Source organism: Schistocerca gregaria, chromosome 8 (genome assembly GCF_023897955.1).
Source record: "Schistocerca gregaria isolate iqSchGreg1 chromosome 8, iqSchGreg1.2, whole genome shotgun sequence".
Classification (NCBI taxonomy): Eukaryota; Metazoa; Arthropoda; class Insecta; order Orthoptera; family Acrididae; genus Schistocerca; species Schistocerca gregaria.
Window position 1 is genome coordinate 455,039,694 of NC_064927.1, and position 27,272 is coordinate 455,066,965.

Below are 27,272 nucleotides of genomic sequence, written 5' to 3' on the forward strand. Positions count from 1 at the left end.
TCCAGCAGTGAATGAAACCTTGGTCTGCAAAATATATTGGTTACCAAAGAGGAGCAGAATGTCCTTAGTAGACAAACAGTATTTTTAACTTAATGTGGTGGGAATTCAAGAGTAGTTGTTACAAATTAAAATCAATAACAACCACTTACTTACTTACTTATCGGCTCTACAGCCCTTGAAGGGCGTTGGCCTGCATCACAATATCCTGCCGTTCTATCCAGTCCATGGCTTGCTGTTTCCATCCTCTAACGCCCAGCTTTTTCATGTCTTCTTCAATTCCGGGCTCCCATCTCTTTCTGGGATGTCCCTTCTGTCATCTGCCTCCAGCCTTGCCATCAAAAATCTTCTTACATGCCCTGCTTTCCTCCATTCTGACCACATGCCCTATCCACGAGAGTCTTCTTAAAATGGCAGTGACAATGTCAGGTTCTTCAAAAAGTTATTCTAGTTCTGCATTCTGGGTGCACCAACCTTCTTGATCGTATATTGGGCCATATATTTTATGCAGAACCTTTCTCTCCCAAATGCTAAGAATCCTTTCATTGTTTCCAGTCACGATCCACATCTTATTATTTTTTAAATGAGGGTTTTAGATTTTTGTGATAGAAGCGAGTGCCTGAGCACGGATAATGCGGCAAAGTAGCATCTGTTGCCTGCTGCTTTTCTAGCTTTCACCTCGCTGCTGATGTCATTTGTCTCTGTGATATTCAATCCAAGGTACTTGAAGTCTCCCACTCTTTCAAACTTCATACCACCTATCCTGAGATTTGCTAGGCTTTTTTGGTTGGTCATTGCCTTATATTTGATCTTTTCGACATTGACTACCAGGCCAAGTTCCCTTGTCTCTCTCCAGTTGTTGATAGGCTTTGGCCAGCACAGCAGTGTTTCGTGCAAGTAATTCCACATTACATAGTCCAGGTAGTGCAGTGAATGATTAAAATTGGTTCCTCCTGTATTTAACTCTATCTGACATATTACTTTTTCTATGTAGATGTTGAATAGAAGTGAGAAGAAATTGTCATCTTCTCTCAGTTCCTTCTTCACTCCACTTCTCTGGAGATTTCACCATGTATTTTTACTTTACAGAGGGTCATCATACTAAGTTTAATGAGCTTCTTAAGTATTCCAAGCTCTTCTATTACATTCCGAAATGCCACTTTTGAGACGCTGTCATAGATGTGTTTAAAACTGATATAAAGTGGTGTAAGTTTATTTGATGTTCGTAACATTTTTCAAATAGTGTGCACAAGGTGAATATTTGGTCAGTTGTTGGCGTATTTCTTCTGAATCCACTCTGATAGTCTCCAATTCTCTCTTCCACATAGGGAGTAAGCATCCTAGTTAGGATCTTGGAGTACACTTTATATGTAGTACTTAGCAGCTCCCACAGTGTTTCCCCACCACATCTGAGAAGTTCCGCCTGTATCTGATCTTGTCCAGGTGCGTTGTTGTTTCTTAAGGTCTTAATAGCCTGTACCACTTCTTCCAGTGTGGGTTCTGGTGTTAAGACATCTGGTCCATTATAAGCTATTTCCACCAGTTCTTTTTGTTCTAATCCTACCGCTTCTGAGTTCACAAACTCTTGGAAGTAATCTGACCCTCTGTCAAATATTTTATAACCTTCCCTTATCAAATCCCATTCTTTACTCCTACATATATTTGCTCTGGCTTGAAACCCAACCTTTCTTTCTTTAATCTTTTGGTACATTTCACATATACTCTTCTCTTCTCCTTGCAGTTCAGTTTCTTCCTTTTTTATTCTTCTCTAATGCTATTTTCTTCTGTCCGCAAACCCTCTTAGCTACACGGCCCTTCTCAGTATATTCATTTAGATTTGCTCTAGTTCTTGTCTGAAATAATTTCATTCCTGCTATGTTATGCTCCTACATGCTCATACATTCTTCATCAAACCAATTTACGTTCCTTTGAGCCCATACATGTCCCAAAACCTCTCCAGCTGCCTGGAGGATTGTAGTCTTACATCATTTTCACATTATTTTATATGTTCATTTGATGTGTCTTGGTATCATTCTTAATCCCCTCTTCATCTGATGTGCTCTCCGTATTTCTTCTAACTTCAATTTCTTAATGTCAAAACCCTTTTGTTTGTGGCCTTTTTGTTTACTTGATAGTAAGATCCTTTGCCTATACTTAATTCTTACTAGGTGATGGTCTGAACTGCCGGCAGCTCCACGTTGGCTCCTAACATCTGTTATGTCCGATTCGTATCTGCGATCAATCAGTAGATTGCCTGTCTGATTTCTAGTTTGTCCATCTAGTGACATTCATGTTTCTTTGTTTATTTCTTGTGTGGTAAATATGTACAGAATCCATTGTCATTTGATATTTCATGGAGGCTATGTCTTCCTATAGTTGGTGTATAGGCCTCATCTTCTCTTAGTTTTGCATTCATGTCTCCTATTAATATCTTGATATCACTTTTGGGAGACCGATCATACAACTGCTCTACCTTGCTATAAAAATCGTCCTTCCGTTGTTCACCTGCGTGCTGTGTGGGTGCATGTACATTTATAATTGTTGTGTTGAAAAACTTCCTCCTTAAACTTAACATGGACATCCATTCATTGATTTGTTTGAAGCGCATCACTGCATGTTTTAGTTCTTCAGCGACCATAAAACCTGTTCCAAAGATACTTCTCCTCCTGCCACAATAGAAAATGGCGAAACTTCCCAAGTCCATTAAATTACTTCCCTTTCGCTTAATTTCCAGGAAAGCCAGTATATTTATACTGTAGTTGTTTACCTGCAATAGCAGCTGACATAGGACTCCAGCTTGGTATAGGCTCCGCACGTTCCATGTTCCTATGTACGTATCTCTTACCTTGTTTTCCCATGAAGGCTCTGACCATCTTGTCTCACAGGAGGATTACTGTATTAAGTTATGGCAATTACTCTTGAAATAATAAACAGTTTACTCTCTTTCTTCCGTCATCTCATTTTCATTTGACTGTCCCTTACATAAGGCTGAGTTTCAGTTTTAAATTTTCCTTTTTTTTCCTCTGAATCCCATCTTCATTATTACAGCAAATAAACATTAATAGTAATAGTATTACAGCTATGCAACTGTGTTGCCATGTTGATTTACAGACCAACAGTTCAGCCACTGTTGCAAGTGAATGCGCTGTGTTGATGAAAGCCGTCTGCAGCAGTGAATGAAACCATGGTCTGCAAAATATGGTAATTTGTTCGTACCAGAATAGGTTTTATTGAAGATGACAGTATCCAAGGAAATCTACACTCAAAAATATTAGCAATATTGGTTACCAAAGAGGAGCAGAATGTCCATAGTAGGTGTGTAAGCATGAGCTGGACAAACAGTATTTTTAACTTAATGTGGTGGGAATTCAAGAGTAGTTGTTATGAATTAAGTTCACCTATGTATGAATGAAAGTACAGCACGCACGCGCGCGCCCACACACACACACACACACACACACACACACACACACACACACACAATGTGGTTTCCTGTTATACCACACCACCAACCATTAACAAAAGTACAATTATGTGAGGTATTGGCTTTCTTGATATGGAGGGCGCAGCATGTTATCTTGTGCTTCGAGTCATCGACAAAAATAGAAGTAACTTCACGTGTATCCCCCAGGGAACTGTATGGGACCCTTGCTGTTCATGTTATATTTTAATGATCTGGCAGACAATATTAATGACATGGTTTTTGCGGGTGAGGAGTTATCTGTAATGAAGTACTGTCTGACAAAAGCTGCACAAATATTCAGTCATATCTTGATTATTGATGTAAAGATTGGCAGCTTGCTATAAACACACACAAATGTAAAATTATGCACTTCACAACTAAAGAAAACTACTCTATGACTACAATATCAACGATTGACACTTAGAATCAGTCACCTTATACTATATGCAACAATTGGTAGGGATGTGAAATGAAATGGTCACTTAGGCAGGTGACTGATATCGCTTCATTTGCCGAATATCTACATCTGCATCCATACTCTGCAAACCATGAAGTGCATGACATCCTATTGTAACAGATATTAGGGTTTCGTCCTGTTTTATTCACGTATGGGGCAAGGGAAGAATGATTGTTTGAATACCTCTGTGCGTGCTGTAATTATTCTGATCTTGCTCTCATGATACCTATGTGAGCGATATGTAGGGGGGTTGTAGTAGACTCCTAGAGTAATCGTTAAAAGCTGGTGCTTGAAACTTTGTTAGTAGACGTTCTTGGCATTGTCTATGCTTATCTTGAGGAGTCTGCCATTCAGTTTTTTCAGCATCGCTGTAACCTCTCCTATGTGTCAAACAAGCCTGTGACCATTCATGCTGCCCTGTGTATGTTCAACATCCTCTGTTAGTCCTTTTTGGTATGGGTCCCACACTCTTGAGCAACATTCAAGAATGGGTTGCACAAGTGAGTTGTAAGCAATCTCCTTTGTAAACTGATTGCACTTCCCCAGTATTGTACCAGTAACCCGAAGTCTACCATATGCTTAACCTACAACAGAGCCTGTGTGATTATTCCATTTCATTTTCACACTGTTACACCCAGGTATTTATATGAGTTGGCAAATTCCAACTATGACTCATTGACATTATAGTCATAGGATACTCTGTTTTTTCATCTTATGAACTGTCTTATGAACTGCACAGTTGTACATTTCTGAACATTCAAAGCAAGTTGCCGATCTCTGCACCACTTTGAAATGTTTTCTAGATCTGACTGACTATTCATGCAGCTCCTTTCAGACAGTACTTCATTATGAATAACTGCATCATCTGCAAAAGGTCTGGGTTGCTATTAATATTGTCCACATGGTCATTAATAAGCAACAAGAACACACTTCTCTGGTGTACACCCAAAGTTACTGCTACATCTGACAATGACTGTCCATCCAAGATAACATGCCGCATCCACCCTACCAAAATGTTTTCAATCCAGTAACAAATTTCACTTGATACAATTATTGTACTTTTGACAATAACTGTAGGTGTGGTATTGAGTCAAATGCTTTTCAGAAATCGAGAAATACTGCATCTACCTGACTACCTTGATCCAAAGCTTTAAGTATGTCATATGAGAAAAGTGTGATTTGAGTTTCAAATGATCGATGTTTTCGGAATCCGGGCTGGTTGGCATGAAGGAGGTCACTCTGTTCAAAATACATTGTTATGTTTGAGGTCAAAATATATTCTAAGATTCTACAACAAATCAGTGTCAAGGATATTTAACTATAGGTTTGTGGATCACTTCTACTACACTTTTTGTAGATGGGTGTGACATGTGCTTTTTTCCAAGAACTGTGGAAGGTTTTTTTGTTCGAGGGATCTACAAAAGATTACAGTTAGAAGAGTGGCAAACTTGGCCACAAATTCAGTATAGAATCTGACATTGATTCTGTTGGGCCCTGGAGCTTTGTTCAGTTTTAACAATTTCATCTTTTTCTCAACACCACTAATAATTATTTCATTCATCTTTTCAGTTGTACTGGGACAAAATTGGGGCAATTTACCTGTGTTTTCCTATGTAAAGGAATATTTGAAAATGTAGTTAAGCATTCTGGCTATTACTTTACTATCCTCAGTTTTAGTTCCTGTCTCATTCATTAGGGGCTGAACACTAATTTTGGTGCTACCAACAGCCTTTACATACCACCAGAATTTCTATGAAATTACAATTAAATTAATACCGTTAGCTACTGATGGGCGTTGATATACATCAACGGAGACAGTTGAAAATGTGTACCCCGACCAGGACTCGAACCCAGGATCTCCTGTTTACATGGCACACATTCTAGCCATCTGAGCCATGGTCATCAATGGCATCTGTTCTTTCGGATATGTCCGAAAGAACAGATGCCATCTTCATATTGTTTAAGGCTAGCAGGCTGATGACCTCCTCCTGTGCGGATGCACACGATCTGCCTGAACTCTTATGGGACTCGGTGGATTGTCTGCCGCGAGTAATGGGTATAATGGCAGGGGCACTATGAATGTATATGTTGAGAATGTGGGTCTCACGGGGAACACGTCAGCAATAAATTCCTGCAGTCACACTTTCCCCTGTGCCCTCGGTGACTCGGATGGATGGATCGTCTGCCATGTAAGCAGGAGATCCTGGGTTCAAGTCCCAGTCGGGGCACACATTTTCAACTGTCCTGGTTGATGTATATCAATGCCTGTCAGCAGCTAATGGTATTGATTTAATTGTAATTTCATTCTAGAGAGCTGCACGGTCACCAATGGCATCTGTTCTTTTGGACGTGTCCGAAAGAACAGATACCATCTTCATATAGCATTTCTTTGAGTTTTGTGAAAGCTCATTTGACAATGTTCTGCAATGGTAGCCATTGAAGGCTTCATGTATTACTCTGAGAGCCAGACATGTTTCATTCAGCACCCCTCTACCTGTAGCCCTATACTTTGTTTTACTTTATTAAGAAAAGTGTCATTATATGGTATATTGGGTTTCTGAATATGGAGGATGCATTACATTATTTTGTATATCATATCACATCGTTTCACTTCATACTTTGTGTTTTATGTAAACTCTGAACACCCTTCTTGGGTGTTTTTTTAGGCATCAGATCAATATGTATAGGAAAATGGGCCCAATATTGCTCTTGGAGTCAGAGTTGTTTCACCTAGCGAAGGTTTGGTAGTTGGACTTTTTTAAAAATTACTTCTGCTATCTTAATTTTATCCATTGTTTACCAGTGTTTCGTCCGCGACTGTTTTACTTTCGTAAAATAAAGAACAAACCGCCTTCAGTCACAAGTTGCATTTATTTATTGCACTATGCATTTCGAGCCCTGTAGGCTCATCTTCAGGTGCTTTTTAGTGACTTTACTTCATGTGTTTTAGTTGTTTGCAGTTAACATTGTATACTGTCTGCTTCCGTTGTCCAGTAGGTATACACAATACACATCTTTAATTTTACGGTACATACTGGTATATATAGATATTCACACACTTTTTTGCACATTGTGTTAGCAGAACAATGTGCAAAAAAGTGTGTGAATATCTATATATACCAGTATGTACCGTAAAATTAAAGATGTGTATTGTGTATACCTACTGGACAACGGAAGCAGACAGTATACAATGTTAACTGCAAACAACTAAAACACATGAAGCAAAGTCAGTAAAAAGCACCTGAAGATGAGCCTCCAGGGCTCGAAATGCATAGTGCAATAAATAAATGCAACTTGTGACTGAAGGCGGTTTGTTCTTTATTTTACTTCTGCTATATTTATTCAGTAATCAACACGTTTCCTTTCATTGACAGTTTATTATTTCATAGATAATGTATGTACTGAACAGAGCTATGTCCGACATATGAAAATAAGTTTTTGGTATCATTTGAGGTTCTTTCTCATGAGTGGGAAAGAGGCCAACATCTAATCTTGACAGTCGATTCCACCCGTTCCCTTAATGTATTCAAGGATACATTTGGGCTTCATTGTTTTTTCTAAACTCCATCTGTGTGTTCAATCATCTCCACACTTCCATGTTAACTTGATATCATACACGTGTCACACTTGTCTGTCCATATCAGAGCCAACAAATTATTACAACTTTCACATAAACATTTTCCTTCCTTTAAAGTTTGCTTTTTTTAAAAAATATTTTTGGCATATTTGCCTGATGCTGCATACTATTCTGTTAACATTTGTGTTTTCCTGGTGTAATTTTAAAAAGAGGTTGGAGTGGTACTACCAGTTGTCAAGAAACAAGTCCACGACATTTTCTGATGCACTATTACTCGAGTCAGTTTTGTCCTTGTCTGTATATATTTGGAAACCATAACAAAAACCAGTACTTGCTTCATGTAGTTTGTAAATTTTTAATTAAAATCTCACTCTTTTCAACGGATTAAATTGTTTATGTGCTAAACTCCACTATATTTCATTAAGGATTCATCTATATTGACATTTTCATCTGATGTGTAAATGTCTTTAAATTCCTCCCTCCAAAAGTTGATGATGGTTCGTATCTTTCAAAGCCGGTCAGAAATGTCAGCAGTTTCATTACTGCAAAAACGTAAGATGTCAAAATTTGTTGAAACCCTTTAAAAGGCATTACATTTTAAATTTTGGCATTTTTACTATTGGTCTTGGATATTTGGTATTCTGATTTGAAGCATCAAAATGCATAGTTCATAGTGGCCTTTCATTCATCGAAAGTAAGGAAAGGTGAATCAGCTTTCTGTTTTGTTTTTGTTATCTGACGTGTGATGAGATCTGTTTCTGTAACAAGTATTTTCCAAAATATGTCATAAAACATAATAGAAAATAATTCTAATAATCCTGTGTGTGTCGCTTAAAATGATTCAAAACAGATGCTTTTTTGCCACATGTGATGTCACCATCAGACACCACACTTGCTAGGTGGTAGCCATTAAATCAGCCGCGGTCCGTTAGTATACGTCGGACCCGCGTGTCGCCACTATCAGTGATTGCAGACCGAGCACCGCCACGCAACAGGTCTAGTCTAGAGAGAATCCCTAGCACTCGCCCCAGTTGTGCAGCCGACTTTGCTTGCGATGGTACACTGCCTACATACGCTCTCATTTGCAGAGACGACAGTTAAGCATAGCCTTCAGCTACGTCATTTGCTATGACCTAGCAAGGTGCCATATTCAGTTACTATGTATCCTGAACAGATAATATTGTGAATCATGTACCGTCAAGAGCCTACATTCATCATTAATGGATTAAAGTTAAGTATCAAACTAATTACGTCCGCTTTCTGAATTCTGATTCCTTGTCATGTTCCAGACCTCACGTCAGTATAGTCCTTCCCTCCTCACGCCAGCCTGCGTGACCTAAAAAGTGTGCATTTCGGTCTCCACTAGTAACACGGTGTTGGCTCTTCTGCCAACACAAAACCACGAGTCTCAGTATATATCCAAATGATTGATGTATTTTTCGCATCATGCCAAATTCTTGATAGAAGTGGTTCAGGTATTGAATTTTCTTCTTCACTCTCGTTGTCTATAGTTAAACATTTTATACTTCTTTTATTTTGTACAACTGTGTGTTTATCACTGGATTCTTCATCACTACATCCACATAAGCACCCCTCTCTTAACGTTATATTAGGATTTATTACTTTTTTCTTCAAAAATGAAAGTACAAACGTCTAGCATGCGTGCTTTGTAACATAAACTTAATAAGTTGTGACCAATCTCACAACATAATGGTAAGAACTGACGCATGACTGTAACGGACAAATGTTTTTCTCAAGAGTTAGACTTGTGATCTTTACATTTAGTCCATAGTTGTTTCCATGAGTCTGACTAGAGATACTCAAATTTGGTCCAAACTTATCACTCGTCAGGCTTGTCGTAGTATGGCACGGGGTTAAGCCTGACTTTATACAAAAGATTAAAGATATTTGCTTCCTCACTCATACCTGTCAAGTTGCACTTTACATTGTATTCCTTATTTACTGGGACCTGATCTCATCCTCATTGGGCTAAGTTGCCATGTTTGTTAGTACAGTGGCACCTTCAACTTTGAAGTTATTGGACCCAGGATACCATCATGGAGTAAAACTGGCTACTGGCATTTTCTACACTAGTTCTGTAGAGTCTCCTCACTGAAGTGGGCTCTTACTTCTGCCATTCCAGTGTCACCAACTCTTGCTCCCTTATGTAATCGCCATATGACAATTTCCTAATCATCCATCTTATCCAGTTCTTTTTTTCATGCAGGGGGTGTTGACCCCTAATGCTCACCCTCTGTGGATTTCCCAGTTGGAATGTAGCTTGTGACCTGTGACATTGCGTATTTGTGAGCTTCTGTCTGATCTTAGTCATCCTGCCTGCTCCACTGTTTTCTCTTGCTTCCAAGTCATGTGGGTATCCTGGTGAATGAACTGGCTCACTAACTAGAGCTGTGGTTACTAGCCCAACATCTGCTTTGGAAATCTGGTGCAGATTTGAAGGTGCAGGTAAGGTCACTACTCACTCGGAGGTAGATCATCATATGGTAGCCTAGTGCCCCCTCCCCCCCTCCTCTAATAAATGCTGCACTATCTAGGAGACTATAGCTTGTAACACATCCTTCAAGACAGGAATTTACAATCCTGTTTCACCTCCACATCAGTGACATCAGATTAATCCATAGCTTTATCTTGCGCAATGAACCACCGTAAGTTGGGTTACGGAAACTTACAGACAGTAATGAACATTAAGGTGGAATTCCCCCTCCTCCTGGCTCTGCTGCCTACTGTGGTATTCTGTGTTTTTTTTTTTCCACTAATGTTGGTGACAATGTATGGACAGCTGAACTGGTTCTTTGTTTCCTGTGAAAAAGAGAGACTTGGCCTCATGAGTAGAATCTTGTCTTTCAGAGACAGTGTTGTTAGGTACTGATCTGTCTGGGCACGATTTGTAATGTACCCTAACTGCTTCAGTTCTGCCTAGTACCTTTTAATTACTTTCCAAATATCACAAAAACTCTCCTGCGTATGTTACTGGATTAGGATATTATTTCTAGAATTAATTTATCATTCCGCAGTGGACTGTGCGTTGTTTTGAAATTTATTTACAGACTGTTCTAAAACTGCTTTCAAGTAACAGAGACAGTTCTGAACTTGAAATTCCATTTCATAAAAGTTTCATAAATGTGACCGTTTTTGTGAGAGACTGTTGCCCCTTCTCCAAGAATATCTCGCAAACATAGCTCACTTTTTTCAGGACCTATAATCTGTGGTATGTCTTTGATGTTTCCACATTTGCTATGTGGTTAGTATAGGAGCTTACATACATGAAATGAGGAGTTACATTCTTATTCTAAAACAGTCATGTGCAAAGATGTTAATTGTTTAATTTTTTCCAGCGATAAGATACAAACCAAAGCCATTTTTGAGAAATACCGTCCAACACATGTTATCCATCTTGCTGCCATGGTGGGTGGCTTATTCCACAATATGTCCCACAATTTGGACTTCTTGGTATGTACTGAGGAAAAATTATGTAGTAGATCTAATGTAGCAAAGTGATACAGTGTTGCTCAAGCTGTGATGTATGTTCCTTTTTCAGAGGAAAAATATTCATATTAATGACAATGTATTGCAGACTAGTTTTGAAACTGGTGTTGTGAAAGTAGTTTCATGTCTCTCGACATGCATTTTTCCGGACAAAACAACATATCCTATAGATGAAAGCATGGTAAGTTATCTTGAATTTTATTAAATTAGTAAGCATAATTTTGATATACAAATGAAGCTCTGTCACAATTTCCAAGTATTAAGATACAAGGAAAATTATAAAGAGCGACAGTAAATAAATGCAAAACAAGCACAAAAAAGGCAAACCATCTTCACATTCTGCAATAATTTGTATTTAGTCTCTAACCTGTACTTGGTGTCTTATGCGATCAGTAGATGACTTATTTGGTGTCGAATGCTAAGGAGGATTTTTTCCTCTTTGTAACCATGATCTGTCAAGCACCAAAAGAGACTAAAGTAAATGCAGGGCTTTCTGTGCAGATATTGTTTCAGTAATGCAACAGACAAAAAATTACCTATTCCGGGGGGGGTCTGCCACCGGTGTCCCTAGCTAGCCAACAGACGGCTCCCCACTCTTCCACAACCTGTTACACACTTTCCCCAACCTTCTCCCTGCCTCCCGCCTCTCTGTATCCCTCACCCTACCCTGTACCACCACCTCACCCCAGTGCATTCACCGTAGGTCAAGAAACAGCTGGCAGTCAAATCTGTGCACTGTTACTGAACTTATACATCTTTGTCCTTGTTTTGGTTGCCATTTGTACTTTGGTAATCATTGTTGCCACAACCACATCATGATCACTGACTGTTTGTTGCCATTAGATGTAATATATTTCCCTCATGAGTGGGGTTCTGAACTGTCTGTTCTAAGTAGTTTTCAGAGAAGGCATTTAGTAATGTTTCGCAAGATACCTTATCATGCCCACCACTGTAATTTTCCCAATTGATAGTTGGAGGATTAAAGTCTTCACTGATGATTACAGTATGATTTGGGAACTTATGTACAAGCGAACTCAGGTTTTTCCAATTTTTTTGGTTACATTAGGAGATGAGCCCGGTGGACAATAGAAGGATTCAGTTATCAAGTGGATACACAGCTGAAGCCATTCATTAGTGTTAAGGTTCCCATAGAGCTACCACATTGTATATATGATGATTGCTATATTGCACTGGCTGCTCCTGTTAGCCCTATATATTTTTGATAGGATATGGTTTTAGAGGGCCAGCCGAGATGCAGTATAGGATATCTAAGTGTTCTTCAAACCAGGATGCATGTGTGCAGCCCTGTGAACACTTCTCATCATCTTGGAAGAGCATCTAAAACATATGCACCAGTAAGTTGTAGAAGAATGGGCAACACTTGGTCACTGAGAATGTTGAAATAGAGACTCATTGCACTCAATGACTTGCATCATTTGAAAAGGGCAAAATCATAACTTGCTGAAGCATTGTACATGCCTCGAATCAGCTACTGTCCAATTTCTGTGTTTAATCCATTGAAAATTTGCAACCTTTTTATCTGCCACTATGAATAAAGATACCCACCTGCCACCATATGTCCATTGTGTGCAGTTCTCGTCATGTGGTTTGCTCATAAAGTTGTAAAGATGCAACTGCGTTCACTGATGGCAGTAGTTATTATTGGGTTTGAAACAAATTGCCAATGATGTGGTGTGAGCATTTTATGATCATCATCTGTACATGGCTGCAAGTGGTATACAATTGTTTGTAGACACACTGGACAGTAGATGTGGATACACCAACAAATTGGGAAACTTCATTCACTTTGTGGTCACCCAAACACAGTAGCTCCTTTATGCCATTCTGTCGTAATTTTGGGTTGACCCATCTTATTGCACCGATTCCATAGTGGCTGGCACATAAACAATACTTCACTACCATGACAGGTGGAGAGTCGCTTGACCACATTGTATCATTTCCAAGCAATGTACAGTGCTCCAAAGTGAGCAATGTGTTTCTTTAAGGAGATAAGTAATATTTTATGTGGTGATATAATCTGTAGGAAAGTTGTGGTAGAATGTAAATTTCAATTCAATTCAATTCACGCGATCAGGCCCAGAGGACCGCGCGCCGCCACAGTTAGAGCTTTCCATCCGTCTCTGTCTTCTGCTATCTGTCTCCAGTTTTCCGTGACTCCCAGCTGCAACAGGTCTCCTCTCACTCCATCGATCCACCTCTTTCTAGGTCTTCCCACTGGTCTGCTGCCTGACGGGATTTAGTCCATTGTGATTTTGGGCCATCTTGTTGCCTCCATTCTAACATCATGTCCAGCCCATTGGAGTCTTTTGCTTCTCATCACTCCTAAGATGTTAGGCTCCTTGTACAGCTCTTCTAATTCAGTGTTATGGCGTCTTCTCCATTCTCCAGTAGTCTGATCTCTGACTGGTCCAAATATTTTCCTGAGGACTTTCCTTTCAAATGTTAGCAGTCACTTAAGGTCTTGTTTTCGAGTGCTCCAGGTTTGAGAACCGTTAAGTACTACTGGCATTATTAATGTCTTATACAACCATAGCTTTAGTTGTTGAGAGACACTTCTACATTTTAATATAGGGTCTAGAGAGTGATAGTATCTGTTTCCCGCCTGCAGTCGTGCTTTTATCTCTGCTTCAGTTGATGTTACTTCTGTAAAAAATGATCCAAGGTATTTGAACTCTTCCACATGTTTATACCTGGTGTTGTTCACAATTAAATCTTGAGAGTTCTGGATCTTTCTTCCTATGGTTATATACTCTGTCTTTTCAGAGCTAATTTGTAGACCAATCCTAGCTGCCAATAACTCCAAGGTCTGGATACTTCTCTTCAGATCTTCTTGTGTGCATGCTAATAGTGCAATGTCGTCTGCATAGGCCAGATATGTAATGTGTTCATTACCAATTTGAATGCCCTTGATGTATTCTTTGTTGAAATCCCGCATTACCTTCTCAAGTGCCAGGTTGAAGAGGACAGGTGATAGCCCATCTCCTTGGCGTAATCCTGTTACAGCTTGGAAGCTTTCTGTCATTTGATTGCCTACCTTAAACTTAAGTTTTGTGTCATTTAGGCATACCTCTACCAGTTTGACCAACTTCTTTGGTATACTCTGTCATTGTTCTAATCAGACTAGGTCTATGTATACTGTCGTAAGCCTTCTTGAAGTCTACAAACAGGAGATGTATCTCTCGTCCGTATTCGTACATTTTTTCACAGACCTGTTTTAGGACAAAAATCTGGTCCGTGGTTGATCGCGCTGCCTGGAAACCTCCTTGGTATTCTCCAATTATGTCTGTTGCTAGAGGTTTTATTCGTTCTAATAGGCAGTTGGAGAAGATCTTATAACAGGTGTTGAGTAGCACTATGCCCCTGTAGTTGTCACATACGGATTTGTCTTTCTTTTTATATATGGGGCATATCACAGCTACCTTCCATTCCTCTGGTATTTCATATTTTACCCAAATTTGCTCGATTAGCTTGTGGATTTTGAAACAGCCTTGAGAAGTTCAGCAGGAATACCGTCCTCACCTGGACTTTTAACCATTCTTAAGGTTTTTAATCTGGTTCCTTATCTCTTCAGTGGTGGGTGGAGGATATTCTGGGTCTACTGTTACTGGTTCATCAAACTCAAGTAGTTCGGTTGGTTCATCAGAGTTCATGTAGAATGTAAATACTCAAGGAAAAACGAAACCACCCACTGGAAAGCAGATGCATTGAGTTGTCAACAGGAAATTACAAAAAGAAAGAGAACTTACATTGTTAACAAGTTTTTCATGACAGAGTCTTTCCGTAAAAATTTCTTGGTTCATATGCTGCATCAAATTCAGATAAAAGTCTGAGCTTTCAATGATATCCTCCATCTACATCAGGGACTCTAAAACTGGCTTTTGCAAACTAACAAGATTCTCTTTTTTATGCCCACAGAATGGCATCTGATTGGCTGAATTACATCATGGTGGCTCATACAGATGTGGTGCCCTCTATGCCCATGGATTTTGCTTGCGCTTTTTATTTAATGCTGCTTGCAGTGCCATCCATGACATTAGGCAGTGAACTGCGGGAAGTATTCCTCTGTGTTTTTTCCTTGTCAAGTGCACATTTCCATGCATTGCTAAGTGCACTCTCAGGCCTATATTATCTTTAACCAATTGCAGAATTTCTTTAATTTTTCTGAGTGACCAGAAGACTGGTCTGATTTCTGTGTACAGAAAACTTACACACACAGATCTGTATCTCAACATACATAGATTTCCCCATCCAGTTCAAAAAAACAGCTATAGCTATAGTGAATACACAATGCTAGATAGAGCATGCAAAAAAATCTATGGGTGTTGAGGTCACCACATTGGTACACAAAGTCAAGACGTAAATCAGCCAATTGGATGCCATTCTGTGGTTATAAAAATGAGACTCTCACCAATTCATGACAGTTAGTCCCTGATGAAAAGGACGATAATGATGGAGGGTATCATTGAAAGCTTGGAATTTTATCCAAATCTTACATGCCAAGTGAGCCAAAAAAAAAAAAAAAAAAATTACGCAGAAAGAAAACTTTCCAGTTTTTGGGGTAATCCTTTTCTTAGATATAGGACATGCACACACGTGCACATGCCCCTATACAGCACTGACTGGGTGTAAAGTCCCAATGCTGCATTTTGGCAGATGGGTTTGGTGGGGTAGGTTTTATGTTTGGTGGGGTGGGTAGAGAGGGAGAGAGGTGGGGAGAGGGGTTGGGGGGAGGGGGGGGTTATCAGCTTTTGTAGGTCTGTCGATTACTCGCAACTCTTCTGCTCTTTGGTGAGTGGTCTTCTCCACTCCTAAATTATTTATACTTTGTCTGGTGAGCTCAAAATAGCTAAAGAATGGCAACAATTTGACATCCAATGTGCACTCAGTTTTTTAAGTGTATGTAGAAATTCTCTATAAACATTTCCACACACAAAATTGTTAAGTATTTGAAAGCCTACTGAACAGATTTACATCAGGTGGCATGTTATAAACTGAATAGATGTTCATATTCCCAAATTGAAATAATTCACAAGCTTATATATAGGTTTCGATCTTTGATCTGCTGTGTGTCGTGTTCAGCTCCATATTGCTGCACGATTTTCTGCTGGTTTGCATAACTAATAAATATACCCTTATGCTATGCATAACCTCTAGTGTTATGAATTATTGGAGAGTCTTGAGTTATTTGAATCTCGTAGAATCATAAATTCAACCTATTCCTTTGGCAAACGTATTGCGTTTTCCTTATGGTTGTCGTGTAGAATTAACCCTCCCCCCCCCCCCCCCCCCCCCCCCACAATCTTTTTAGACCTGCAACTTTTAGACGAATGAGGTACAGCTCCAGTTGTACAGTTAGTTTAGTAGTAAGGCCAGTTTGGAGTATTAAATGATCTGTTTCAGTTGCTTAGAATGACATGACGTAGTTTTTGTATAAAACTACAGGTGACAGTTTGATGTCATAGTTCCAATTGAAATTACTGTGGGTAAAAAGAAAAGAGTCGAAACTTGCTTTGCTGTAGTAAGATTGACACAATTCTTGTGAAACACTATTTTCCACATCCATGAAAAATCGTATGTAGTAACATGAAACTGATAACTGTAATTTTCCGCTACTTACATTTCATTTAAGCAGCTGGCAGACTGATAACAGCTTCAGTACAACATGCACTAAGAGTCAGTTGGTCATACACTTCTGCAGATACTTAAGTTTCTTTATAGACAATTTATTTTGTTATGTCATGAATTCTGAACATCTGTGATGAGTCTGTAATTTCTTAATGATGATGTCAGTGTATGTACATAATTTGCTGTAAAATAACATAGTGCCTGAAAGTTGTCTGAAACCAGTGGAAAAAGAATAGCTTAAAAACATCCCATTTAATAATACAAATTGTTTTATTTAAAACATTTGATAGATAATAATGGCATTTTTAGACATTAGTGATTGCATAGAAAATAACACCTGATAAGTCTACATTTAATAAAAAATTGTTTTCCTGAAGTTTTTGAGCATTCTGTCACCATCATGGTTGTGAAAATGGACTTATTTTCTTGCAGGTCCACAATGGGCCACCACATCCTTCCAATTTTGGATATAGTTACGCAAAAAGACTGATTGATATTTACAATAGAGCATACCACGAACAACATGGCTGCTGCTTTACTTCTGTAATACCATGCAATGTGTTTGGACCTCACGACAACTTCAGCCTTGAGTCTAGCCATGTTATTCCTGCTCTCATTCGCAAGATGCATGACCAAATACAGAAAGGTGTGTTTAAATTATGCTCAATAAAATCGTCCTATGGAAAGTTCTGGCAGAATGTTGACAGTGAAATTATTGCTATGTTGCCAACCAGTGAAAAAATTGAGCAGATATTTCTGTTTGACAGTTTTGAACTATTTCATCAGTAATTTATAATTGTTAAGATGCTTCTCAATTGGAACATAGCCATATTGAGCCTAAGACTGATACACAATGAATTGCACACCCTTCTTTCTACAAGATTTGGCTGCTCCTATAAGAAGTGTGGATTGAAAACCTACTAAATTTGTATGTACTAACTACTGGTTTGCTTGGTTTGTTCACATGCTAACCCAACATACTTTTATTTGCTGGTAACTATTGTAAGTGTTTGGTGTCAAATGCCTCAGAGAAATGGATGGAATATAGTGCAATGGTAAATCATTTTATTTAGAAAAGTTAACTTCATTACAGACACAGACTGGTTTGCAGGAACTTTATGGATGCTCTGCATCATTACAAGACAGTTTATAGCTGGATAAAGTAATATATGACACTGTGCAACATTTGTGTACTTGCTATCAAAATAGTTCTAGAAAGAGTATTCCAAAGTAATGTTCAGAAATGTTGAAGCATAATCAAAAGGAGCTAAAGCATTTGTATGTAACCAGACAAACCATAAATCTATTTCATGAATAAACTCTTCAAAATAGTGTGTTGGCCAAAGGTGAAAGAGCATCCAAAAATGTAGAAATCTTTTGTTAATAAGAAAAGTAAATGAAGCTGTTTTTTTAGACTCACTTGGATAGTAGTAAAGAAGTGACTAATGTTTATTACATGCTTCACTGCATCATTTCCATAGTGAGTAGAAACAGTAGAACCAAGAGTAGCAGGCACAAAAATATTCTTGCAATATTTATCTTGGAAGGGTATTGCGATTGGTAGAAGCAACTAGGTGGCTCCCTCCTATGAGGTGGGGGATAGGGGGATGTGCAAACAAATTTACAGCATGATCGTTAAAACACACATCGCAATTTGAATGTGGGCCATGTAGAGGAACTCTTGTTAGTTATGAGATCCTATCCCCTTGTTTGGCTCAGGTTCATTGATGATCTGAACCCTGGACCAAAATACTGCATAATTATTTCTCAGCTCCTTCTCTCCTCTCCTCAAGTGGCTCATAACTCTTCTGCGAGCAAGTATGTGACCCCCAAGCCGTTACAGCATTTCTTCTTACCCCACACTGAAGTTTCCCCCTTCCCACTCTACGACTGTCCTTCCTATGTAACTCTTGAACTGTAGTGACTCCTTTGACATTGACTGAGCTTATGCCAAGAGGTCACCCTTTCACTCCGTTAGCATATATCTTACCTCTCTAGTCAGCTAATTGTGCACGGCCCCCATTGGTGAGATTGAACATCCACTTTTCAAAATATTCTCAATAGTGCAGGCTATGTATGAAAGGGTGCCCACTGTGGCATGCAAAATATGCTGTTCTACTTTACTCCCTTGGTGTGTGTGTGTGTGTGTGTGTGTGTGTGTGTGTGTGTGTGTGTGTGTGTGTGTGTGTGTGTGTGATATGCACAAAGTGCCCAAAATCCAACATGGTAGCCAGCACATCATGCGAGGGTGGGAGTCAAGTATCTGCACAGCTGTAGTCCCCTGATTGCAAACGTATCACACTGGTGGGGCCTGTGTTGTAAGCTTTGTATTCTTAAGAGTATATGGTCATCATGTTTGGGAGATGGAAACACTTGGCAGTGGTTACCCATGCCTGGTATCCACTGCTGTGGTGGGGTTGGTACCCGTGCAAAGAGCCCCAGGTCAGAGTGTGTGGTGACACCAAGGCAGACAATGAACAGATCTTAACTGTCTCAAGCTGGTGGTCATACACCCCCCCCCCCTTCCCCCCACACTCTCGCAGTTTTTCTTGAAAGATAAAATAGTTACAATGCTGAGAGGTACGAGATCGTAAGACATTTCTCGTGTTGGTTATGGTCTGGTAGGAAAACATATTGAAGAAGCGAAGAAAAAATTATTCTCATCAACACATAGTCTGTTCCATAACAGATTTTAAATATTTCTTGAATGTGAAAACTTGAAGTTAAGTATGATGAATTAGTGCCCATAAATAAAATGAGAATCAGATTGATATTAATCCAAATGTCATAGTGCATCCAATTGTGGAACCTTCTCATATACAGGGTGCTCCAAAATTCCCCTTACGGAGCGTCTAGGACTTGTAATGTGGACAGAGTAAACAATATTTTGAACTGGAACTTGTGTCTGAAGATGTACCATTTCTTGCTACAGCCATTTGAAAACATGTTTTCCTAGGTAGGTTCCCCAAAGGGTAGCATGGTGGGGGTGAGAGGTGCTTACATCGGATCAACTGATGTCGTTTGACGCCTGTCCTACCTGTATGACCTGGTTAAGTCTCATTCATGTGCCTTTGAGTGTTAGAGCAACATGGTTGAGTGCTTGTCGTCTTTAAGAAGATTGTTATCCACAACATCTGCTTCCATCACATACCCTTTTCACCACAATTACGCAATGGCTTTGAGCAAGTGGTACCTTCACTGTCGGCAAGTGTGACTGTGTTGCTCCAAGGATACACTGCCCACCCAAACTGGAAGATGCTGTACTGCTTCATATTAAAGAGACCCCATCAATGAGTATATGAGCAGTGGAATTGTAAAACAAGTGTCTCACTGGGTCACACCTAATAAATTATTTGTAAAAGTGGCAGTGTTACCAACATGTTTTCAGGTGGTTGTAACCCAGAAATGGTAAATTTCTTGACATGAGTTCCAATTAAAAATATTATCTACTCAGTTCTCTCTAAAAGCCGTATGAGGTTGTAAGGAGAATATTAAAGCAGAATATTATAACACCCTCTATAATAAACTTGGTCATATACCAGTCAAAATTTCACCTTGTAAGAGGTTCAGCATAATGCAAGGGACTTTTATACTACAAACAGATGAAGAATTATGGACTAACTTAGGAGGAAGTAGTTATTTTTTTCACCATATACAATGAGGTCTGAAGATTAACGGAACAGACAACGCTGTATTCATTTTGGCACTGGATGATGTAGTGTAACATGGTGTTCTTACGAATACTTTGTTCCACTATTAGCCTTCAGGACAGCTACAGATCTTCATGTCATTTGATAACTAATTAAATAGTTTGTAAATGGGAAGCATCTATTGTGTGTGCTCTGATGTGCGTTTTGTGCCAATAGCACACGTGCAATGGTAAGCTGTGATGTGAGGTAGAAGGTTTCACTTGGTGTACAGGCTCATTTATGCTTTGGTGCCATGACTTGATGTCAGGAATTCATAGGAGCAAAAGTTCCGCTGACAGTGTCACCAGGGAACCCAAACAAATGAATTTCTGTATCACTTCTAACATTGATGTAAAACTTGGGTCAGACATTGTATATGTTATGTTGAAGTTAATTTGTAACACTATTTATGAGCGGTTTGTACTGTTCTTGGGTCTCCAGCCAGGTGCAGTCATTTTCAAACCACAATATTTCGACAGTGTTCCTTGCCATCATCTTCAGGTGATGACTTGAAGATGATGGCAAGGAACACTGTCGAAATATTGTGGTTTGAAAACGACTGCACCCGGCTGGAGACGCGAGAACAGTACAAACAGTTAATTCGCCAGGAAAGCCTAAGATAACATATTTATGAGCTATTTGATTTTGGATTGTCAATTACTGAGATGAAGAGTTAAAACACAGTAAAGTTTTTATGGAAGAGTTGACTTCATTTAGTAGCTCAGAAGAGTTAGTACATTCTTACAGCACCAGTCTGCAAGAAAATGAAGTCCATAGTAAGAAGCTGTTCATGCATAGATGTGGGACAGATTAACTGGATCACAAGAACACTCAGGAAAGGTGACTGTACAATAGCAAGATGTTTTAAAGGTAACATTCATTGAGAGATCCAATGTGACTGTGACATCCTCTATATACCTATGTAAAATGCATTACATTGTAAAGACAACATGCTTCCAAGGAAATAAAGGTAATTGGTATCAGTGTGATGTAAAACCACATGCATCACCCCCTATGTGATATATTAAATGCATACATCATCGTGCTGTATGAATGACCCACTCTGTGGGGATTGTGGTCAATCATTAGATGGTAAGACTATGTGGAAAATAACTGATTTGTGTCAACTATGGGAAAAGCATTCTCACAATTACCAACTTGCAATGTCTTCAAAAAAGAAATGTACTCACAATTACATTGAAGACTGTTCTGATTCTACTAACACTTGCAACATATTGATGACATTGCACAGGTGTCATTTGTGATCAAATACACTCGTGCAATCTGCAGGCTTGGCTAGCATCTGCATTTATGTTGAAGCATACATTTCTCCTGGTGTTTACAAATTTTTGACCAGCCCCTGTACTCATTATCATCAATTTCTGCAGATGACATCAAAGCAGTGAGCCTAATTTTACACCTTATCCAACAGCACAGCCTGTATAACCTTATTTTAAGGTCAGACAGTGTAGTATTGTTGGCATCTGGGCAGATGGCAAGTCACCTTCCATTGTAGGTTCAGCCCCAGAGGACCTCTGACTGTCCCTTGCTAGTGGGTTGCCATAAGCCCACCTTTTAATTCACCTATCCTTCTATGTCCCTCACCATTTTAATCAGGGGGTGTTTATTCCCACCAGTTTATTGATCTGACTCTGTCACCAATATTTTATAATGATCAGGGACCTGCTACTCGAAAGTAAAAAGTGTGCCTCTTGCCACCTGACATGCCCCTGGCATTTGACATTTTCAGCCGGTATACTGCTCCCATCTTACAGTAAATGCGTTTCCTTTATTGCTGGTTTATACTTCTGTTATACTTTTTCCACCGCAGAGAAACACATTAATTGTAGTTTTACTCCTTTTTGAAAAAAAGTATTGATTTGACATTTCCAGAATGACATGTGGTTGGCACAGTTGCAGGATGAATTATTCTTTGCCGAATGTGCTGGAGGTCAAAAGTCTTGTAGCTTTGTTTCTTAAACTTGCCAATCCTACCTTCCCTATTATCCATTGCACCTGGTCCTCCTCAGCCCACTATGCCACCTCCTTGGATTTTGACCTTCACCTCTCTGTTGCCTCCATAAAAATATCTGTTATATAAAGCCCATTAATTGTCAGACTGTGCCTCCCATTCTGGTAGCTATCATCCCTTCCACATGAGAACATATCTCCCATACAGGGAGGCCACATGACATGTGGTTGGCACAGTTGCGGGATGGATTATCCTTTGCCCAATGTGCTGGAGGTCAAAAGTCTTCACACACAGACTCTGTCCTAAAAACAGATATCCTTTCCCATATACATTCTCACAGACCAACTGCAAAGGAGTGCCCCCACTCATTACCCAGTGTCACTCTGGACTGGAACAATTAAACTGCATCCTTCGCAAGGGCTTCAACTACCTGTCATTGTTCCCAGAAATCGAAAACTTTCTACCCACAATCCTTCCCAACTCTCCAAAGTGATATTCCACCACTCATTCAGTTTACAAAATACTCTAGTCCATCTTTATATATCACACCTGCCCCAGTCCTTGTCATGTGTACAACCCTGTGGAAGATGATGGAGTTAGACCTGTCCTATGCACCCATGCAGCAAAAACTATTCCGGTTTAGTCACAGGCAGACGTGAATTGGTTGTAACCTACCCATGAATGAAGTTACTAATACCATAAACTGAACTAGTGTTAACAACTGGAGAGAAGACTTTTGGCTTATAGTGATTGCTGTGAAATTTTCAGCCACTTACTCACATATTTAATGATTTTCTCTCCCACAACAACTGGAATATTACTGAAAACTTTGTAACACATAAGATAAATGTTAAAACTGTTGGAAGACTACACCCAAAAGTTTCTCATGCATAATTTGAATCCTCCACCAAACACCACTTAGCAGCTGGTAGTCACACTACATGCAGTATGGAAACAAACATCTGTGAATATTGGTGACAGACTACAAAGTTACCATTAATTTGCTATTTTTATCAGCTGTACACATGGTAAGTGGTCTCTGTGCAAGGTATTCATTGTAATATTATGATTGTAGTGGTGTTTTTTTTAAACAGTAGAAATAGTCTGCCTCGGACCTCAGTTTGAATAGTTCAGCTGTCAGTTTGAATAGTTCAACTGTCTTCCCCATTTATTACTACTGTTATATCAGTCTTTACATTGCAGGAAATAATTATGAAAAGACATTGCTCTTGACTGCATTGTCTTGGATGAAAGTCATTTTGTTGTACTACATTTAAAAGTAGTTGAGAAAACTATTGTTCACAGAATAATATATTCTCTGGAGTGCAATTATCGTGAAAAATGTTTTACCAACATGATGATATCACTTAGCAAAATTCAGAGAAAACACTGATTCATGCAAACACAGAATATGGAAATATATTTATAATTAAAAAACTGCGTGATGTTCTGTGTTATTTACTGCTAAAATATCGTTTTTAATGACTGAACATTGTCTGCAACTGCTAATTTTAGTGTACACTATAGTGAAATTTCAGCCTTAGGTTATTTTCAGCTACAGTTTTAAAAGTTTTTTATATTAAACAATATTATATCTTCACTAAATGTATTAACTGAACAGTGACATTTATTTTTTCAGATAATTCGGAAAATGCAACATTCACTGTGCTAGGCACTGGAAAACCACTGCGTCAGTTCATTTTCTCATTGGATCTAGCAAGACTTTTCTTGTGGGTACTACGAGAGTACAACAATGTGGATCCCATAATCTTATCTGGTAACTAATTTTCGTAGCTACAAGTAACAGCTGCTATTGGGGTTTATGCATTTTGTTAATGAGCTTATAAGATTTTTTCCACCTGGCATTATTAATTAACACCCCCTACCCTCCCACCCTGGTTCCTGCTGCTATTGGCTAAATTTGCTTTCCTTGATTTTGTTGTTACTGAAGAGGATTTCCTGAGAGGATTTTGTGGTTCCTGAAGAGGGGCAGCAGCCTTTCAGTAGTTGCAGGGGCAACAGTCTGGATGATTGACTGATCTGGCCTTGTAACACTAACCAAAACGGCCTTGCTGTGCTGGTACTGCGAACGGCTGAAAGCAAGGGGAAACTACAGCCGTAATTTTTCCCGAGGGGATGCAGATTTACTGTATGCTCAAATGATGATGGCGTCCTCTTGGATAAAATATTCCGGAGGTAAAATAGTCCCCCATTCGGATCTCCGGGCGGGGACTACTCAAGAGGGTTTCATTATCAGGAGAAAGAAAACTGGCGTTCTACGGATCGGAGCATGGAATGTCAGATCCCTTAATCGGGCAGGTAGGTTAGAAAATTTTTAAAATGGAAATGGATAGGTTAAAGTTAGATATAGTGGGAATTAGTGAAGTTCGGTGGCAGGAGGAACAAGACCTCTGGTCAGGTGAATACAGGGCTATAAATACAAAATCAAATAGGGGTAATGCAGAAGTAGGTTTAATAATGAATAAAAAAAATAGGAGTGCGGGTAAGCTACTACAAACATCATAGTCAACGATTATTGTGGCCAAGATAGACACAAAGCCCACTCCTACTACAGTAGTACAAGTTTATATGCCAACTAGCTCTGCAGATGATGAAGAAATTGAGGAAATGTATGATGAGATAAAAGAAATTATTCAGGTAGTGAAGGGAGACAAAAATTTAATAGTCATGAGTGACTGGAATTCGTCAGTAGGAAAAGGGAGAGAAGGAAACATAGTAGGTGAATATGGATTGGGGGGAAGAAATGAAAGAGGAAGCCGTCTGGTAGAATTTTGCACAGAGCACAACTTAATCATAGCTAATACTTGGTTCAAGAATCATAAAAGAAGGCTGTATACATGGAAGAACCCTGGAGATACTAAAAAGTATCAGATAGATTATATAATGATAAGACAGAGATTTAGGAATCAGGTTTTAATTTGTAAGACATTTCCAGGGGCAGATGTGGACTCTGACCACAATCTATTGGTTATGAACTGTAGTTTAAAACTGAAGAAACTACAAAAAGGTGCTAATTTAAGGAGATGGGATCTGGATAAACTGAAAGAACCAGAGGTTGTAGAGAGTTTCAGGGAGAGCATAAGGGAACAATTGACAGGAATGGAGGAAAGAAATACAGTAGAAGAAGAATGGGTAGCTCTGAGGGATGAAGCAGAGGTTGTAGAGAGTTTCAGGGAGAGCATATGGGAACAATTGACAGGAATGGAGGAAAGAAATACAGTAGAAGAAGAATGGGTAGCTCTGAGGGATGAAGTAGTGAAGGCAGCAGAAGATCAAGTAGGTAAAAAGACGAGGGCTAATAGAAATCCGTGGGTAACAGAAGAAATATTGAATTTAATTGATGAAAGGAGAAAATATAAAAATGCAGTAAATGAAGCAGGCAAAAAGGAATACAAACGTCTCAAAAATGAGATCGACAGGAAGTGCAAAATGGCTAAGCAGCGATGGCTAGAGGACAAAACTAAGGATGTAGAGGCTTATCTCACTAGGGGGTAAGATAGATACTGCCTACAGGAAAATTAAAGAAACCTTTGGAGAAAAGAGAGCCACTTGTATGAATATAAAGAGCTCAGATGGAAACCCAGTTCTAAGCAAGGAAGGGAAGGCGGAAAGGTGGAAGGAGTATATAGAGGATTTATACAAGGGCAATGTACTTGAGGACAATGTTCTGGAAATGGAAGAGGATGCAGATGAAGATGAAATGGGAGATACGATACTGCGGGAAGAGTTTGGCAGAGCACTGAAAGACCTGAGTCGAAACAAGGCCCCGGGAGTAGACAACATTCCATTAGAACTACTGACGGCCTTGGGAGAGCCAGTCATGACAAAACTCTACCATCTGGTGAGCAAGATGTATGAGACAGGCAAAATACCATCAGACTTCTAGAAGAATATAATAATTCCAATCCCAAAAAAAGCAGGTGTTGACAGATGTGAAAATTACCGAACTATCAGTTTAATAAGTCACAGCTGCAAAATACTAACGCGAATTCTTTACAGACAAATGGAAAAACTTGTAGAAGCGGACCTTGGGGAAGATCAGTTTGGATTCCGCTAATTTCAAGTTGCTGCTGCTCATACCTCACCTGTCTTTCAACAACTTCTTTGCCTATGTACTTCCGCCTCGACTGACATCTCTGCCCGAACTCTTTGCCTTTACAAATATCTGCTTGTGTCTGTGTATGTGCGGATGGATATGTGTGTGTGTGCGAGTTTTCCCACTAAGTTAAGTCTTTCCGCTCCTGGGATTGGAATGACTCCTTACCCTCTCCCTTATAACTCACACCCTTCCGTCTTTCCCTCTCCTTCCCTCTTTCCTGAAGAAGCAACCGTTGATTGCGAAAGCAGAATTTTGTGTGTATGTTTGTGTTTGTTTGTGTGTCTATCGACCTGCCAGCACTTTTGTTTGGTAAGTCCCATCATCTTTGTTTTTATATATATTTTTCCCACGTGGAATGTTTCCCGCTATTATATATAATTATATTAAAAACAAAGATTCCAAGACTAACCAAGCAGGAAAGCGCCGGTAGACAGGCACAATAAAATAACACACAAGCACACTCACAAAATTACGAGCTTTCGCAACAAGCGGTTGCTTCGTCAGGAAAGAGGGAAGGAGAAGGAAAGATGAAAGGATGTGGGTTTTAAGGGAGAGGGTAAGGAGCCATTCCAATCCCGGGAGCGGAAAGACTTACCTTAGGGGGAAAAAAGGATAGGTATATACTTGCGCGCGCACACACACACACACACACACACACACACACACACACACACACATCCATATACAGACACAAGCAGACATATTTAAAGGCAAACAGTTTGGGCAGAGATGTCAGCCGAGGCGGAAGTGCAGAGGCAAAGATGATGTTGAATGACAGGTGAGGTATGAGTGGCGGCAACTTGAAATTAGCAGAGTTGAGGCCTGGTGGATAACGAGAAGAGGG

General features: G+C 39.4%; 1 protein-coding gene across 3 annotated transcripts in view; it reads left to right on the plus strand.

Moving 5' to 3' along the window:
* LOC126284939 (GDP-L-fucose synthase) overlaps nucleotides 1-27,272 on the plus strand; it is a 42,487-nt gene that overhangs the window by 4,220 nt on the left and 10,995 nt on the right. For all 3 annotated transcript variants that reach the window (XM_049984203.1, XM_049984201.1, XM_049984202.1), the window contains exons 3-6: nucleotides 10,851-10,965; nucleotides 11,054-11,182; nucleotides 17,080-17,293; nucleotides 23,948-24,085. In XM_049984203.1, the coding sequence (XP_049840160.1) occupies nucleotides 10,851-10,965; nucleotides 11,054-11,182; nucleotides 17,080-17,293; nucleotides 23,948-24,085 (596 nt within the window). The remainder of the gene's footprint in view (nucleotides 1-10,850; nucleotides 10,966-11,053; nucleotides 11,183-17,079; nucleotides 17,294-23,947; nucleotides 24,086-27,272) is intronic.